Source organism: Carcharhinus amblyrhynchos, chromosome 26, assembly GCF_965287045.1.
Source record: "Carcharhinus amblyrhynchos chromosome 26, sCarAmb.v2.hapA, whole genome shotgun sequence".
Lineage (NCBI taxonomy): Eukaryota > Metazoa > Chordata > Chondrichthyes > Carcharhiniformes > Carcharhinidae > Carcharhinus > Carcharhinus amblyrhynchos.
The window spans coordinates 28,889,475-28,908,372 of record NC_137349.1 but is presented as its reverse complement, the minus strand read 5'-3'; the positions used below and the strand labels follow the sequence as shown (position 1 = coordinate 28,908,372).

Below are 18,898 nucleotides of genomic sequence, written 5' to 3'. Positions count from 1 at the left end.
CCTTTAATCAACTCTGTCAAATCTCTTTAAAAGATCCAAATCACCTTTCAGAAGTTTGGAGTGTACAAACCAAATTTAGGTAACTTAATCTCATAAGCTATTTCTTGAAACCCTGCTATCCTGCTAAATCTGTGCACAATGTCCTGTTAATGCCAGTATATCTTTCCTGGTGTTCAATGTCCAAAATTGAATGTAATGCTCTAAAAAGGTCTCAGCGAGCTCCACATACCAGATACATTGCTTTCGCACTTTTGTTTTACAACCTTCCTATCATAAAGGCCATTATTTCATTTCATTAACATTTTGGATTAACTTTTGTAACTGTGTGCCATCTTTTAGTGATTTCTAAATATTCCAACGCTCTTTCACACCATCTAGACGCTCAGCCTTAACTAAACAGGGCAATACTGTCTTGATCTCACTTGTAATTGTGGTACTGTTGGCCTGTCCACCTCTGGCTTAGGAAAGAAAGGTCCTCTCTCCTCAGCACTTTCTGGTGTTTCTAATTGAAATTCATTTTGTGTTCTCTTACATTAGAAGCATAATGAAGTTTACTTATTAGTCACATGTAGGCTTTTATTAACATGTAATGAAGTTACTGCGAAAATCCCCTAATCACTGCACTCTGGCACCTGTTTGGGTTTGCTGACGCAGAATTTAGCATGGCCAGTGCACATAATCAGCACGTCCTTCAGACTTTGGGAGGAAACTGGAAACCCATGCAGACACAGGGAGAATGTGCAAATTCCACACAGTGACCCAAGCTGGGAATCGAACCTGGGTCAGCAGTGCTAATCATTGTCATCACAACGCCCAACTATGATGTTAATTGTGCTCGGAGTCACCGGGACTGAATGGGTATTTCAACAAGTAATTGAAAGTGGACTGAAGCTCTAGTTCCAAAACCTCGTTTGGAAAGTCAGGAGCCAAAACTGTTGAATGAAGAAAAAGTTCCCTGTAAAAGAAATGTTTCAGACCTTTGAAAGCCCTCTGATACTGTCTGTGAAATGGAAGTGCATCCCAAAGAGATGTTGGGTACAGCGATCGGGTTACAGACAGCTACAGCGGTAGTCAGTAGCACATGGGAGTCATATATTTTTAATCATAATTCAATTTACCTGACCACAGTAACATTTTAATAGGGTCCACTGACTTAATGGATCCATAACCTTTTGCGCTGTAGCAGCGCTGCTGAAATCCATCAGTGATTTCTATGTGGGAGAAGTGTAAGAAATGAATGCTATTCTACCTCGGATGTATTAATGGTCCAATAAAATTGAAAATATTTGCATGTATAACAATGTATTACCACTTTGATTTGGGCACTTAGTTTGGAGACTGAAGGGGAAGGAAGCTTGTAAAGAGTTAAAATTGAACCAATTTATCAGCACTTCAAAAAAAGAACATCAGAGACCACCGATTGCCAGTGTAATCATAACATTAAATGGGAAAGCCTCACATTAACTTTCATGTCATAAAAATTATCATAAAATTTATATAAGAACTCCAGGGACTCGCTTTTGAAAATTAACATGTTAAATGTTTATTTTAAGATGCCAAGAAGAGCAAGTGGGCATTTATTTTGGAAGTTTCCTGCCGGCTGCAGTTTTTTCTTAATTATTTATTCCTTCTGACCTATTTAATGTTTTTTTTGTGAATGGAATTCTGGTAGTGTACCCATCCAGTTCAGGTTAAGTACACACTGGTGTTTTTTTGACCCTCCCAGAAAATGGGCATTTGATCAGAAATGTGCCCATGAACTCGTCTGAATGTTATATTTGGATCCCAGAACAGACCTACTTCCTCTGTTTCTGTAAGCTTGCCAAAAATCAATGCATTTTGAAGATTAAGGATGATAATCTCATAGCATTGTTACGGCACTGGAGGAGGCCATTTGGCTCACTGTGTCTACACTGGTCTCCAAATGATCATCCTTATTTAGTGCCATCCCCCTGCCATTTCCCCATACCCCTGCACATTGTTTCTATTCAGTAATCATCTTAAGCACACTTAAATGCCTCGATTGAACCTGCAGCCACTGCACATCAGGGCAGTGCATTCCAAACAGTAACCACGTGTGAAGAAGTTTTTTCTCACATCACATTTACCTCTTTTGCAAATCATTTCAAACCTGTGCCCTCTTGTCCTTGATTCTTTCATGAGCGAGAACGGTTTCTCTCTATCTGTTCGTCTCCCTCGTCATTTTGAACATCTCTATCAAATCTCTTGGCCACCTTCTCTCTGAGGAGAATAGTACCAACCTCTTCAATATGTCATCATAATTGAAGCTTCTCGTCCCTGAACCATTCTTATAAACCTCTCCAGTGTGTTCACATCCTTCCTGTCATGTGGCGTCCAGAACTGTGCACAATATTCCTGTTGTAATTATACAATGTTCAAATCTTAGGACACTGGTTTCATGTTTTGATTGAACTTGGTTTGATCTGTTGAGTATTCAGCACCAGAATGATGCAAGCAGCAGAAATTAGATTATGTAAACATTTGTCCAGAGGGCAAAAGCTCTTTATTGATTTGTGTTAGTGTGCTTTGAGAATTAAACAATTTCAGTGGGGCTACTTTTGAAACCATATTTCATTTTCTCACACTTTTAACACTGCCTTTAAATTTGCTCATGATGTGGGTATGCCGGCGTTGGACTGGCGTAAACACAGTAAAAAGTCTGACAACACCAGGTTTTAGTCCAACCTATTTATTTGATAATATACTCACAAGCTTTCGGGGTTAGCCCCTTCGTCAGGTGAATGGAGAGTTCTGGCCTCAGACAGAGCATATAAAGCACAGACAGTTTAGAGATTACTGATTAGAATGCGAATCCTTACACCTAACCTGCTGTTCAAGACCTGAAGTGGCTGATAATGTGAGTGGAAGGAGCACTGATCACAGTTTAAAGAGATGTGTATTGTCTCCAGACAGTACAGTAAGTGAGGTTTTGCAAACCCAGGCAAGTCACGGGGGTTACAGGTAGTGCGACATGAACCCAAGATCCCTGTTGAGACCGTCCTCATGTGTGCGGAACTTGGCTATCAGTCTCTGTTCAGCGACTCTGCGCTGTCGTGTGTCGTGAAGGCCGCCTTGGAGAACGCTTACCCGAAGGTCAGAGGCTGAATGCCCGTGACCACTGAAGTGTTGGCCAACAGGAAGGGAACAGTCTTGCCTGGTGACTGTCGAGCGATGTTCATTCATCCGTTGTCGTAGCGTCTGCATGGTCTCCCCAATGTACCATGCTTCGGGACATCCTTTCTTGCAACATATCAGGTAGACAATGTTGGCCGAGTTGCAAGAGTATTTACCATGTACCTGGTGGATGGTATTCTCACGTGTGATGATGGTATCCGTGTCGATGATCCGGCATGTCTTGCAGAGGTTGCTGTGGCAGGGTTGTGTGGTATTGTGGTCACTGTTCTCCTGAAGGCTGAGTAGTTTGCTGCGAACAATGGTCTGTTTGAGGTTGTGTGGTTGTCTGATAGCAAGAAGTGGGGGTGTGGGGATAGCCCTGGCGAGATGTTCGTCTTCATCAATGATATGTTGAAGACTCCGGAGAAGATGGCGTAGCTTCTCCGCTCTGGGGAAGTACTGGACGACGAAGGGTACTCTGTCCACTGTGTCCCGTGTTTGCCTTCTGAGGAGATCGGTGCGGTTTTTCGCTGTGGCGCATCGGAACTGCCGATCTATGAGTCGAGCACCATATCCTGTTCTTATGAGGGCATCTTTCAGGGTCTGGAGGTGCCTGTGAAGGTCTCTGGAGGATCGTGACAGACACCTCCTGACCCTGAAAGATGCCCTCATAAGAACAGGATATGGTGCTCGACTCATAGATCGGCAGTTCCGATGCGCCACAGCGAAAAACCGCACCGATCTCCTCAGAAGGCAAACACGGGACACAGTGGACAGAGTACCCTTCGTCGTCCAGTACTTCCCCGGAGCGGAGAAGCTATGACATCTTCTCCGGAGTCTTCAACATATCATTGATGAAGACGAACATCTCGCCAGGGCTATCCCCACACCCCCACTTCTTGCTATCAGACAACCACACAACCTCAAACAGACCATTGTTCGCAGCAAACTACTCAGCCTTCAGGAGAACAGTGACCACAATACCACACAACCCTGCCACAGCAACCTCTGCAAGACATGCCGGATCATCGACACGGATACCATCATCACACGTGAGAATACCATCCACCAGGTACATGGTAAATACTCTTGCAACTCGGCCAACATTGTCTACCTGATACGTTGCAAGAAAGGATGTCCCGAAGCATGGTACATTGGGGAGACCATGCAGACGCTACGACAACGGATGAATGAACATCGCTCGACAGTCACCAGGCAAGACTGTTCCCTTCCTGTTGGCCAACACTTCAGTGGTCACGGGCATTCAGCCTCTGACCTTCGGGTAAGCGTTCTCCAAGGCGGCCTTCACGACACACGACAGCGCAGAGTCGCTGAACAGAGACTGATAGCCAAGTTCCGCACACATGAGGACGGTCTCAACAGGAATCTTGGGTTCATGTCGCACTACCTGTAACCCCCGTGACTTGCCTGGGTTTGCAAAACCTCACTTACTGTACTGTCTGGAAGCAATACACATCTCTTTAAACTGTGATCAGTGCTCCTTCCACTCACATTATCAGCCACTTCAGGTCTTGAACAGCAGGTTAGGTGTAAGGATTTGCATTCTAATCAGTAATGTCTAAACTGTCTGTGCTTTATATGCTCTGTCTGAGGCCAGAACTCTCCATTCGCCTGACGAAGGGGCTAACCCCGAAAGCTTGTGAGTATATTATCAAATAAATAGGTTGGACTAAAACCTGGTGTTGTCAGACTTTGTACTTTAAATTTGCTGCCATCTCTCTTTATTTCCTTTTTAAATTCCTGTTGAATTCCAGGCTCTACTATGTAATACAGATTCTTGGTGTGAAAATGGAGAGCAAGCTCCAGTTTAATTTTCTATAATATATTCCGTTGCAGATTGGTGTACTATATTTATCACAGTTGATATTGGGTAGATTCCTTGCAGGCATGTTGTTCCTGGTGATATTTCCAGCAAATTTGTGAAGATTAATTTTCAAATTTTGGTATGGGTTCTGCAGTAAGCTGCCATAATTTCTTCAGTCCAATCAACACCTTCTCACTGCTTTTCTTGTGTAATTAAAGTGGTTTGAGCATTGATTTTAACTATCAATTCGTCCATTTGAATTCAAGTTTGATTGGTCAGAGTAACTTGATGTCCAGCAGATGTTACAAATTTATCTAAAATGAAGCATTGTGTTTAAAGTGATATATTCCATGTTATGACAACGTGCAGGTTAGATGTCTGGTATTTCCAGCGGTGGAATCTTCCCTGGTATTCTGTAAGGTTTCAATTTCAATTCGTGGACTGCAGTGCTTCAAGAAGGCAGCGCACCACCATCTTCTCAAGGGCCGCTAGGATGGGCAATAAAATGCTGGCAGACAGCGACGCCCATGTTCCATGAATGAATAATAAAATAAATTATGAAGATTTAAAACATTCATCCATTTAGTTTGAAGATTTCAACTACTTTCTCCTCTGAGTTGAAAATATTAATGTTGAGTGCATTTTAAACACCAAAGGAGTAGTTGCACATTCTTACATTTCCAGCAGAAGTGACACTTGCAGTTAATGTATCTTGGACAATACAGAGTGCTATCAAATAGGTGCCAGCTCGCAGGCTGTTTGGCAATTTCCACCTCAAATTGCAACATCAGTAAATAGCCTGTCTGCTCGGTAACATTCATCTCAGTTCCAGTTTGAAAAGCACTTGCTACTGCACTACTAGGAGAATTTCTTCCAGTTTTTTATTGCAGTAATTTTGCAGCCATCCACCATACTTTTGTATCTACATTGGACCCATAACATTGATAGTTAATCTGGTTAATGGTGATTTCTATGACGTTAATGGAGGCGACTAGTGATGATCAATATTATGAATCATTATTCTGCAAGATTTCTAGTTCTGAAGTATAATGAGAAAATATTTGATATGTTGATGTTACAGCTCCTACAGAAAAGCTTAGTAATCTCAGCCATGTGGTTTTATCTTAGTAAATAGGTTAGCTTATGTATATATGCACATATTTTCACCACACCCCATTCCCCAATAAACTTACCACATGCTTTTCATGAGAAAATGTTAATTGTGTTTTTTTTCTTTTGCAGGCTCTTTTTGTCCTTTTTATTTTGGCCTACATTCATATAGCCTTTTCCCGCTCTCCAATCAATTGCTTGGAACACGTCCGTGAGAAGTGGCCACGGGACGGAATTCTTCGTGTTGAAATCCAGCGTAACTCTAGCCGTGCCCCCATTTTCCTTCAGTTCTACGAATCTGAAAATTTTGCAGGCATGGTAAAGGAGCCAGCAGAAGATGAAGAAGAGCTGACCATAGAAATGTTTGATAACAGTTCCATACAGGTGTGATTGCTGTTCTGACTGTAGCAAGAATTGTTCATTTTGATGCAGTTCTGATGAGAATGTCAATTCAAAGTTTTCATTATTTTAAAAATGTCATTTGAACATTGTCTCAGCAGCTTTATAATAAGTCAGTAATGAAATAGAACAAATGAAAAGAAAACTTGGATATTAACAGAAAATGGAGATGGATCAGTAGCCCTAATCTTGGTCACTTAACACCAGCTATATGACACTAACCAAAAGAGAAAATGCTAGAAAATCTCGGCAGGTTTGGCAGCCTCCGTAAGCATAGAAAAGAGCTGACATTTTGAGTCCAGATGACCCTTTGTCAAAGCTGTTCTTACCAATGCTGCCAATCTTTTGATTTCAGATTCCAGCATCCACAGTAATTTGCTTTTATCCTATATGACACTTATGCCATTAACTTTAAATTCCAGCTGAAGGAGTTAATTGAGGATGAAGATGTAAACAAAAAAAGTGAAATGGAGTTGAATTCTAATAGATTCTAGTGAGCATTGTTCCTGGACCATTCCCTTAAATAATGCCACCCAAAGCAATGCTGTCCAACAGCTGACTTGGGAAACTCCCATTTGTATTTCCATTAGTTTATTCATTTGAATTCTGTGTAGTTGGAGGTTTGGAAAAGCCAGTTTCTAGCATTGGTGACTATCACCTAGATTTGTTCATATCAGCACTTACAAATATTTGCAAATAATGACCAAGATTCATATATATTAAAGTGCTGTCTTAAGGCTCCATAATATCATCTATGAAGACAAAATAGCTTGGGATTCTCTGAAGTTAGTGTTAAGTGTTGTGTTAATACATCCCCACAAACCTGAATTCAGTTAGCTATGGACAATTGAGCAGAGACTATAGGAAGAGAAAAATTATAAAGCTCAGTTATTTTTATAGCGATCTGTCACTTGAATTGTTGATGGTCGGATGTCCTAGCTCATAATATTTTTTCACCTTTCACTCGTTAGCTAGATAAGGTGAGGGAAAAGAAGTAAGTCCCAGAACTGTGAATATCCCAGTGCTGTTGGAGAATGAAATATGTAGTGGTAAATCTACTGAAATGCACAGATAAAAGGAAGTGAGCCTATGGGGATGCATGAATGCTGGGAAGAATGGAAAACTAGTTTCTCTTGAGTAGTTTTCAGATCAGACAAAAAATTGTAATAAGCTAGTTTTTAATATAACTGTAACACTATGCACCTAGTGTAGCTGCTTGATTTCTATTTATTTGTATTAATTTTTGATAATTGTTATACTTCATAGAAGTTACCATATTGAGGGTTGAGATAATCTAGACATGTGGAAATCTTATGCAAATTTCTAATGCAGGATAAAGATTTGTTGTCAGCTATGATAGAACTGCTGGATGTATTTAACATTATTTATACATTAAGATCTGGGGAAAAATCACCCTAATGCCACTTGTGTAATTTGCTTAATTCCTCTTCCCATTTCTGCCATTGCTGTGCAATCACCTTCTTCACCCTGTTATTTATATTAAATGCTTCGCGGACACCACTGAAATTTGGAAGGACAATCTATAGTTGTACTGTTCCCTGTTATGAAGTAGAGGCCGTGGGAAAATCCTGCATGCGCACTACTGTTATTGCTGATGCCTTAATGACAGTAGATGTTGTTGTATACCCTGTGTAAATTAATTCAAGTAAAACCCTATTTTTGGCTTGATGTGCTATGCAGATAGGAGCTGACCGTTGACTATTTCAATCATAGTTCACCAGCAAAAATGCGCGTTAAATGAAAAGCAGTAAAGACAAGATTGCTTTAATTTATTAAACGCTAGTCTATGTTCGAATATAAAAATATAGTTTTAAGAGCTGTAATATTTCACTCCACTGCACATCCATATTTAATATAGTTCCAGTTTTAACATTTTTATAATATGAATGTACATGTAATCTGAGGTTATTTGGAGCAGAAGGGGTCTGAACTGTTTGTCACCAATTTATCCTCAATTGTAAACTTGCACAGAAAGACATAATCAAAAACTGTAGGGCCAACATTTCTGTTTGAAGATGCTATTTGTACATGCACAGAGAGAAGCTTAGACAAACTTAAACGTCACAGATTTTTTTTCTTGTTGTTGAGTAAAAGCAGAGGAAACTGCCAATGAACCAAGCAAGTCTTGAATGGTAGTCAGATGCAGCACTGAAAAGATGTGATGGGGCTTCTGGAAGTGACCCTTAGGCTATGATACAACCATGTTGGATTAAGAAAAATAATAATCATTAATCTGTGTTCAAAGGTTTTAGCAAACTAGAAGAGTGCTAATTCCTGTAACAATGTTATCAGTAAATGCTGTAGGCTTTCTGGTTCTTGGGAAAGGTATTTTTTAATTCAGAAATTATTGAAGATTCCACCCAAAATGTTAACCAGTTTCAGATGCTGGCCAATCTGCCATGCATTTTTACCACTTGTGTTTTCATTTCTTTGTGACAAACTTGTGCCTAATTCTTCTTGCCTTTCTGCTCCTTTTCGCAGTTTGAACTCGACATAGAACCCAAAGTGTTCTTAAAGCCCTCACTTGGAAATAAAGCAGAAGTTGTAACGCAGGTGGTACAGAATGATAGCCAGGGGCTCTCATTCACTGAGGCACCTAGTAAAGGTATGCAGCCTCTGCAGGAAACAGTCTCCGAGTTTGAGATGCTAACGAGAGCAGGTAAAATTTTAGTGATATAAAAGCTCTTCTTCCACCTTTTTTCCAACCTGCTTCCAACATCTCTCAAACTCTACACTTGGGTAGGATCCTCATTTGCTCACCTTAGAGATTTACAATTGCTAATCATAGTAAAATTTTTAGTGAAATCGTGACCAATAATTGATCACTCTGAGCCTCGATTTTAAAAGCGTGAAATAACTTCTGTTTTTCTAAGTGCTGTTTGAAGTTTCTTAAGCTTCAAAGACAAATGCTGCAAAACGCACTAATTGCTTATCACAGCTTTACTGCTTTTCACAACTTCTAACAGTTCCAAAATACTTTGTGTTTGCTTCTGAGCATTGTCAGACATCTAAAGCAGAGACTGAGGTATAAAGTCTGTACCTTTAGATTCAAAAAAATGCTTATTAATCTTGTAAAACACAGCCAGTTGCTTTAATTATATTTTGTTGCCACTGGTCTTATTTAATGTATTGGTATCAAACGTTGCAGGAAATGTAAGCTAAATTTGAAATGTAGGATGCTTTTAAACTTATAACATTGTTTGCAACAATACTAGTGACTGATTGCAAATTCCAGTACTCGACCGTAGCATTTTGATGGTCACAGCAGGCACAACCCAACTCTGTAGTAGAAAAATGTATACTTCTGTTGCTGGGTGTTTTTCATAGGTGAAATAGACCCAGTCTGAAAACTCCACATCCATCCTCATGACTTATTGAAATTATAGTAACAAGATTGATATGTAGCATTGTCTTTTTATTAATGTTAATTTTTGTTTTTGGTTCGAGGCTGCAGTAAAACTTTTTATCCCACTAATTCCTGGATAATACCATGGATACTTAATTACAGCTTAAAAGGGCTCACAGCTAACCACCTGTGTTCATCCCCATGTATATCACTTATTTTTTGGATTTTATGTAGGAATTAGGATAATATTGATACAGACAGTAAAGGAAATTTTCAGTGTGGTGAAATCTGCTTAAGTGCACACATTCTAGTAGCTAAAAATGTACACCAAATTAGGTTAACCAGTTAACTGGTCTACTTTGAAGTTGATTTATGTAATTTGTTGAGTACACATTTATGGGCTGAAATGTTCTGAAAATGACAGGTTTTAATATAAGCCTGACATGAAACAATGAAAAAAAACTTCATCGTTTTATTTTTTCTTAAAACCAACTTTTTGGCAAACAGAACAAATCAGCCAGTGAGACTCATCTGAAACAGAGCGGAACCACTCGTGGAGATCCTCAGGAGCAGAGCTGGGTCAGCCAGCAGGGTTTCTCAGGAACAGAGTCAGCCAGAAAGCTTCGTCCGAAACAAAATGGAATCAACCAGTGGGTTTTTCTGAGATAGGTCAGCCTGTGTGGGTCTGTCAGAAACAGAAAAGGGTCAGCCAGAGAAGCTTCTCAGGAACAGAGCAGGATTAGCCAGAGGAGTTTTGAGTGGATTCTGCCAGAGGTACGGTTCGAAGTGAAGCAGAATCATGAAAAACAATAAAATTCCAGGAAAGATACTGCAGCTCTGGACTTGTAAACAAGCTTCTCAAGTAAAGCAAGTCATTTGTTAATCAAGACAACTCTTCTGTTTTGAGAAAGTACTTTATCATCTAACTATGCCTTCAGTTGAAATAACAATTTAGCAAATCAAAATGAGAAATGCTTGAGTTAAGCAGACCTCACCTACGATGGGAAAAGTTGGGTGATGCATCATAAGAAAGTGAGTCCTAAATATAAAGATGTACTATAAACAATTTGAACTATACTTCAATTTGACATGGTTCACATTTTTAAGGCAGTCTAAATGCCCCAATTGTCGAGCAGTTTTGAGTAGCTTTACAATTTATTGAACTATTCACTGTAACGTGGACGTATGAATATCATGTGAATTCCTTGACAGCAGTGAATGCTAGTTGATTTCTAAGGTGTCTTATTGAACTGGCTATCCAGAGACCTGGACTAATAAATCCAGCGATGGAGGGATGTTGGTTGAAAGATGAGGTTCTGTGAGTATGTGTATATCAGGTTGTTACTTGCCCTGCTGGTGGGCCTCCTGATGGTGTTCAGTCAGGAGGTATGGTCCTGGGAGTCCTCTACGTTGGCTTCAGACCCCAACTGCTTGCCTCGAAGGAGCATATCAAAACAAAATCTGACACCTTTCCACGTAAGGAACTTTGTCAAAGAGGTGGATTTTAAGTGGCACGTTGGGAAGGGCGGTGTGCTAAATGAGGTACATTCATAACAAATTGGACATCAGTAAGGCACTCTAGATCATTAGCAGCAGTAAAATTGCATTCCACTACAAGCTGTAGCCTCATGACCCAGCATATAAGAAATAGGAGCAGGAGTAGGCCATCTAGCCCTTCGAGCCTGCCCCGCCATTCAATAAGATCATGGCTGATCTGTCGTGGCTCAGTTCCACTTTCCGGCCCTCTCCCCATAACCCTTAATCTCCTCTTATCAAAAACCCATCAACCCGCTTCTTGAAAATATTTAGCGAGGCAGCCTCCACCACTTCAACGGGTAGAGAATTCCAGAGATTCACCACCCTTTGAGTGAAGAAGTTCCTCCTCAACTCCGTTCTAAAACGCCCCCCCTTTATCTTGAGGCTGTGCCCCCTAGTCCTACTGTCTTTTTTGAGCGGGAAGAGTCTCTCCACCTCTATCCTATCCATCCCATTCATCATCTTATACGTCTCAATGAGATCTCCCCTCATTCTTCTAAACTCCAACGAGTACAAGCCTAGTTTATTCAGCCTCTCCTCATAGCTCAACCCCCTCAACTCCGGTATCAGCCTAGTAAACTTCCTCTGCACTCCCTCCAAGGCCAAAATATCCTTGCGCAGGTGCGGCGCCCAAAACTGCACACAGTACTCCAGCTGCGGCCTCACCAATGCCCTATACAGCTAAGCTTTGCACCAACTTTGGTTCAGTGAGGCGTGTAGAACAGTATGCCATGAGCAACAGTGCACCTAAAAATGAGTTGCCAACCTGGTGAAACTACAACATAGGACCTGATGCATACATTAGGCAGAAATAAACAATTCCACTGCCAAAGGATTGGATTAAACCTCTGCATCCTTGGCACATCCAGTCATGAACGGTAGTGAAATTAAGCAGCTAGCAGGAGAAGGAGGCTCCATGAATATCTCCATTCTCAACCACCTTTAGCCAGCACTGCGAAATAATTGATCCATATTAGCCTCCACTTGAAGTGAACCATTGCAGAAACCAGTCTTCAACCAATTCTATTCACTCCCATGATACAAGGAACAGCTGTGTATACTGCAAGAGTACAAGCCCCTGAAGCATACCAGTTGTAGCGCTGAAGATTTGTGCTTCAGAACTAGCTGTGCCTCTTGTCAAGCTGTTTCAGGCCAGCTACAACACTGATCATCTTCCAGACAAGATGGAAAATTGCTTTGTCCACAAAAAGCAGGACAGACCCCATCAATTTACTCTCAATTATCTCAAAGTAGAAATGTTCGTTCACAGTGCTTTCAAGTGGTACCTAATATCCTGCTTAGTAATGCTACATCTGGCTTCTGTCAGCACCACCCAACTCAAAACCTAATTTCAATCTTGGCCTCAACCTGGACAATAGGGCTGAATTCCAGATGTGTGATCAGTGTATCCTCCTGTGACATTAAGACAGCCTTTACCAAGTATAGCATTGAAGGAGCCCAAGTAAAAACTGAAATGATTGGGAATTGGGAAGATTTCACTGACTGTATTCATGCCTAGTACAAAGTAAAATGGCTATTTGTTACACGTCAGTTGTCTCAGTCATTGAACATCACTGCAGGTGTTCCTCAGAATATGGCTCAATTGCCTTTAGCTGCTTCACTAATAACCTTCCCTCTCTTGGTTAGAAATGGCAATCTTGCATGGTGCTCAGTTCCATTCACAACTCCTCAGATGCTGATGCAGTCTTATATAGCAAGACCTGAACAATGTTCTGGCTTGAGTTGATAAAGGGACAAGTAACATTCATGCTGTATAAATACCAGGCAAAGACCATCTCCAACAAGTTAAAGTCTAAACATCAGCCTTGAAATTCAACAACATTAGTCAAACCCTTCACTGTCAATACCTTGAGAATAACAATTAACCAGAAGCTTAAATTAACTAATCCCCTAAATACTGTGGCTACCAGAGCAAAGGATCGGTAATCTGTGGTGAGTGACATCCATCCTAACTTACCAAAGGCTTTTGACCACCTACAAAGCATACGAAGAATATGATGGCATACATTTGACTGGATGAGTGCTGGTCCAATAACATTCCAAGAAACTGTACCATCCAGGATAAAGCAATCTGCTTTAATTGGCATCCCATCCACCACCTTAAATATTTATTCCCTTTGCCACTGATGCAAATTGGTTGCCATCTACAAAATGCACTGCTTAACATGTCAGCTTCAACAACACCTTCTAAACCCATGATCTATATCACCTTGAAGGATAAGGGAAGCAGGCTCATGGGAATACCATACCTACAAGTTCCAATCACAAAATATCCTGACTTGGAAGTAAATCATCACTGGGTCAAAACCTTGGAACTCACATCCTAACAGCTCCAAGGGAGCACTAACATCTCATGGGCTGCAGTAGTGCCAAGAAGGCAGTTCACTGGCATCTTTTCAAGGGCAATTAAGGACAGGCAGTAAATGTTGATCTTGCTCATCCTGGGGGTAGGGTGTTAGTGTGGATAGAGGATTGGTTGTCAAATAGGAGGCAGAGAGTGGGGGTCAATGGGTGCTATTCGGATTGGCGGTTGGTGACTAGTGGGGTGCCCCAGGGGTCGGTGCTGGGGCCTCAGCTATTTACCATTTATATAGATGATCTGGAGGAGGGAACCGAGTTCAGGGTGTCGAAATTTGCTGATGACACCAAGATTGGGGGAAAGGCAAATTGTGCGGAGGGTGTGGAGAGTCTGCAGAAGGATCTAGATAGGCTGGGCGAATGGGCCAGGAAATGGCAAATGGAATTTAATGTTGGCAAGTGTGAGGTGGTCCACTTTGGTAGGAAGAATGGTAGGAAGGACTATTACTTACGTGGCGAAAAACTGCAGCAGGCAACGGTGCAGAGGGACCTCGGGGTCCTTGTGCATGAGTCGCAAAAACCCAGCTTGCAGGTGCAGCAGGTGGTCAGGAAGGCGAATGGGATGCTGGCCTTCATAGCGAGGGGGATTGAATATAAGAGTAGGGAGGTCTTGCTGCAGCTGTATAGGGCATTGGTGAGGCCGCAGCTGGAGTACTGTGTGCAGTTTTGGGCGCCGCACCTGCGCAAGGATATTTTGGCCCTGGAGGGAGTGCAGAGGAGGTTTACTAGGCTGATACCGGAGTTGAGGGGATTGAGCTATGAGGAGAGGCTGAATAAACTAGGCTTGTACTCGTTAGAGTTTAGAAGAATGAGGGGAGATCTCATTGAGACGTATAAGATGATGAATGGGATGGATAGGATAGAGGTGGAGAGACTCTTCCCGCTCAAAAAAGACAGTAGGACTAGGGGGCACAGCCTCAAGATAAAGGGGAGGCGGTTTAGAACGGAGTTGAGGAGGAACTTCTTCACTCAAAGGGTGGTGAATCTCTGGAATTCTCTGCCCGTTGAAGTGGTGGAGGCTGCCTCGCTAAATATTTTTAAGAAGCGGGTTGACGGGTTCTTGATAAGAGAGGGGATTAAGGGTTATGGGGAGAGGGCGGGAAAGTGGAACTGAGCCACAACAGATCAGCCATGATCTTATTGAATGGCGGGGCAGGCTCGAAGGGCTAGATGGCCTACTCCTGCTCCTATTTCTTATGTTCTTATGTTCTTATGTTATGTTAATAAATAAGTCTCTGTGCGGTTTTGGTGGTCTCATTTGAAAAAGGATATAATTAACTCGACCCATTCCTGGGATGAAGGCTTATGAAGAAAGATTTTTAAAAAAATGTTGGTCCTATACCCATTGGAGTTTAGAAGAATGAGAAATGATCTTACCGGAACATACAAGATCCTGGAAGTGACCGGAACATACAAGATCCTGGAAGTGATCGGATGAATACTTGAGTATCTTTCCTCTCGTGGGGAAGACAGAATTAGGGGACACAGTTTCCTTTTTGATAGAGATGAGGAGAATTTGTTAGTATGTGGAATTCTCTTCTCCAGAAATCAGTGGAGGCTGGTTCATTGAATATTTATATGGCTGAGTTAAAAAGATTTTTAATAGACAAGGGAATTGAGGGCTATGCAGGGGATGACAGCCAAGAAAGGTATTGAGACCACAACCAGATCAGTAATTGATCTTGTGAAATGATGACGCAGGCACAAAAGGTCAAATGATCCACTTCTGCTCCAAAGTTTATGTTGCTAAATTAAAACTCGGGTAAAACCTTTTGCAGTATTTTATGAGTTAACAAAGAAAATAGCCAACTCAGGTGAGTGAATGGCCTAACAGAAGCCCTATAACCATGAAGGAAATGTATTTTAATTAGTGTTTAACGTGAATAATCAGTTGAGTTGATCGTGATATAATTTGGATTTTGAATATGTGCTTTAACCAGGGCGTATTTAGGTCATCTCGCTATCTAAATTTTAGTCTTTCCTTGAAGCAGCCTAGACAGTAGTGATGGTGAGGATAGCAAAAATTATTTTTGTGTTAGTGTATGAATATGCCATTAAGCTGACACAAGTGTTATACGTTGTGGTCAGAGATATGGATGGCAGAGAAATGACTGAGAAAGTTACAGATTATTTCAGACTGAATAAGGTAGGAGCTTCAGTAGGAAATATATACATTATCACCCTTCCAGTTCATTAGTATGAGCTCTTAAAAGTTAACCCATTTATTATGCTAATTCCTGTATGCAGCACAAATATTGTTGGACATGGTGTTTGATCTTCTTGTACTTTTATGCTGTAGAGCAGTACTGGGGTGCAGTTGTAAAATCTGGCATTTCTTTTCTTTGGCAAAACTACTTACTGGCAAGAGGAGGAGGAGTATGACTTAAGTCTATTTATCTTGTGGCTTCTTGGCCAACTTGCAGAATATTTTCTACAAAACTTGTGTATACTATTCATGCAAGTCTGAAAAAAGAGCCATTATGCACAACATAGCCACAAAAATATTACTATTCACTTCCTACTAGAGTTGGTGAAGCAAAATTTCTGTTGAGTCCAGTGGTGGAACCATAGGATCTCTACAGTGCAGAAGGAGGCCATTTGGCCCATTGAGCCTGCACCAACAACAATCCCATCCAGGTCCTATCCCTGTAACCCCACATATTTAACCTGCTAATCCCCCGACACTAAGAGGCAATTTATCAACCTAACCTGCACGTCTTTGGGTTGTGGGAGGAAGTCTTGGTGTTCTGTAATGAATTGGGTCATGTTGCACTAGAGTTTGCAGTGCCAGCAACTACAGCTTTAGAATATTAAACATGCAAAATCCCCACTAAAAGGTAAATGATACCCACCTGGCAATTGCAATATTGTTAATGTATCAGATGGCAGAGAATTACTTTTCCAGTTACTCTGCTCCTGTTTTATGGTGTAAATAAGATGTCATGAAATCTACTCTGCATAATCCTGTGATTTCATCTATTAAAGAGCTTGGATTGGGAACTACATAAGCACCGCTTTGTTTACAGAGTTATTCTTAGTTGTCATAGGAATCATTTAAAGTAACTGAATGCACTCTAGTTAATTTCACATGCCCTTAATGATGCTTCACCATTCCTAAGGTACTTGCACTGTTGCTACTGAGCTGCTTTTGGATGAAGTTTGAATTAATTCTTGCCTGTTAAATCATTGTTCACCAGTCAGTCTTGGCTTCTACCCTGTTAAGTATGGCTCACTTATCTTGGCAGCAGATTCACAGACTAATTTTTAGTAATTAAGAATCTGCTGTCAAGATAAGACAACCACATTTTATCAGTGCTACCACTAGGAGCTAACTCTTCCATCTTTGCATTAAAATGTTCTATAAAGTTGGGAGATTGTGGGGAGAGGAAATGGACCTAAGTCAAAGATTTATAAGTGACTCCAGTTTTGTGGTAATGGCAGCAGTGATTAGCCATGTGCCATTGGGAAGTACTAATTACTCAAACTGGCTTGAAACCTTTGCTTCTACAGTTTGAACTACTAACCATACAAGTAGCTTTGCTTGTTGCCTAAAATTATTCTCTCTTGTAAATGTTACAATGTGCCAGTTCACACTGTCTAATGCTCACTTTTTCCTATATTGTAGTTTGGCCACAAGAGGAGTATATAGTTGAATACTCACTGGAATATGGATTTCTGCGTCTCTCTCAAAGCACCAGGCAACGCCTAAACATCCCAGTCATGGTCGTTACACTAGGTAAGAGGTAGAATGTGTACATGTAATGTGATTGGAACTGTGCAAAAGCTTTTGCCTTGGTTATGAGTGGTGGTTGTCCGTATGTTGTCAATTCTGTTCCCAAAGCTGCAGCATGCAATGATTGCAGTGACTGCCTACGTTTAAACACCCAGCACGGCTTATTCTATCAGGCGAAGTTAGAGGAAAGAGTTAGACGGGTAATTGCATACATTAGAAAGTGTAAACAGGACAGATACTAGCAAAGAGCATGGGTTTCTCTTCCCTGCCAGTTCTCCACATTTTTTCCCATGTTGGAACATTCATAGTTTCTGTGACTCTAGGTTGTTGCTTTGCAAGGGTTTACAAATTTGAAATTTTTGAATATTCCTACAGTTTTTGAAATTTTGTGTAGGTTCAAAATAGCAGTGAAATACCTGATTCCTGCAGCCATTATCATGTTCCACTGGATACAGTTTGAGTTTATCACGCCACTGATTTCTTTGTTTCGCTGCCATGCACTTTTGAAAATAAACCTCCATATATGTACGTGACTATTTTATTTAATATTGCATTTGAATCTTTTTCTGGGAATGTGACACATTCTGTCAGTATTGCCTTCTGACATCACTTTGAGCCTTGGGAATCACAGGATCCCTGCCCTGTTATGTATCTATTGATTTCATTTGAAACTGGAGATTCACCAGATCCCTTTTTATAGAGCATTGGCAACGGCTTTCGTTTACTGGTCCTGTTGTCACCTCAACCATAACGACTGAGGCCATCGATGCCTTTCTTGGGCTACTTTAGGCCACTGATCCTGCAACCTGTAATTTTTTTGCCACTCTCTCTTCAGTGTATTACTCCTTGTTTATTATTTTATTCATTGTTTGTGGACATTTTCTACCCGTCTCTAATTGCCCTTTGGAACAGTTAAAGGCCTACCGCATCACTGAGACTAGCTTTCAATGAACAAAGTAAATTACAGCTCAGGAACAGCCCCTTCGGCCCTCCAATCCTGCACCGACCATGATGCCAACTGAACTAAAACCCCCTACCCTTCCGGGAACCATGTCCCTCTATTCCCATCCTAAAATTTCACATGTCACATCAATTTCATTTTTTTTTGTTAAATAACATTTATTAATTGAATTTAAATTTCACCAGCTGTCATGGTAGGGTTTGAACTCCTGTCCTCAGATCATTAGCCTGGGCTGTTCAATTCCGAGCCCAGTGACCTTGCTATCATAACACCATCTCCAACTAGACTCTGAGCCTCCATTTCTTCCTGAACAATATCTTTGTTTGACTGTCTAAACCTACCTGTTCCTTCAACCTAATCCATTCTTGCCTCTGCTGCAGGCACTATTCCTCATCCTTCTGCCCTCTAAGATCCCATCTTAAGCCCCAAGTGGCTCAAATTAAGCCAAGATAT

General features: G+C 41.1%; 1 protein-coding gene across 2 annotated transcripts in view; it reads left to right on the top strand.

The window, feature by feature from the left end:
* The window catches only part of tmem259 (transmembrane protein 259), a 64,498-nt gene that overhangs the window by 15,416 nt on the left and 30,184 nt on the right, over window positions 1-18,898 (top strand). Inside the window, exons 2-4 of one of the 2 annotated variants that reach the window (XM_080213152.1) lie at window positions 6,203-6,454; window positions 8,972-9,095; window positions 17,377-17,487. In XM_080213152.1, coding sequence (XP_080069278.1) covers window positions 6,203-6,454; window positions 8,972-9,095; window positions 17,377-17,487 — 487 coding nt within the window. Of the gene's footprint in view, window positions 1-6,202; window positions 6,455-8,971; window positions 9,150-17,376; window positions 17,488-18,898 lie in introns of both variants that reach the window. The other variant, XM_080213151.1, reaches the window with a different exon arrangement.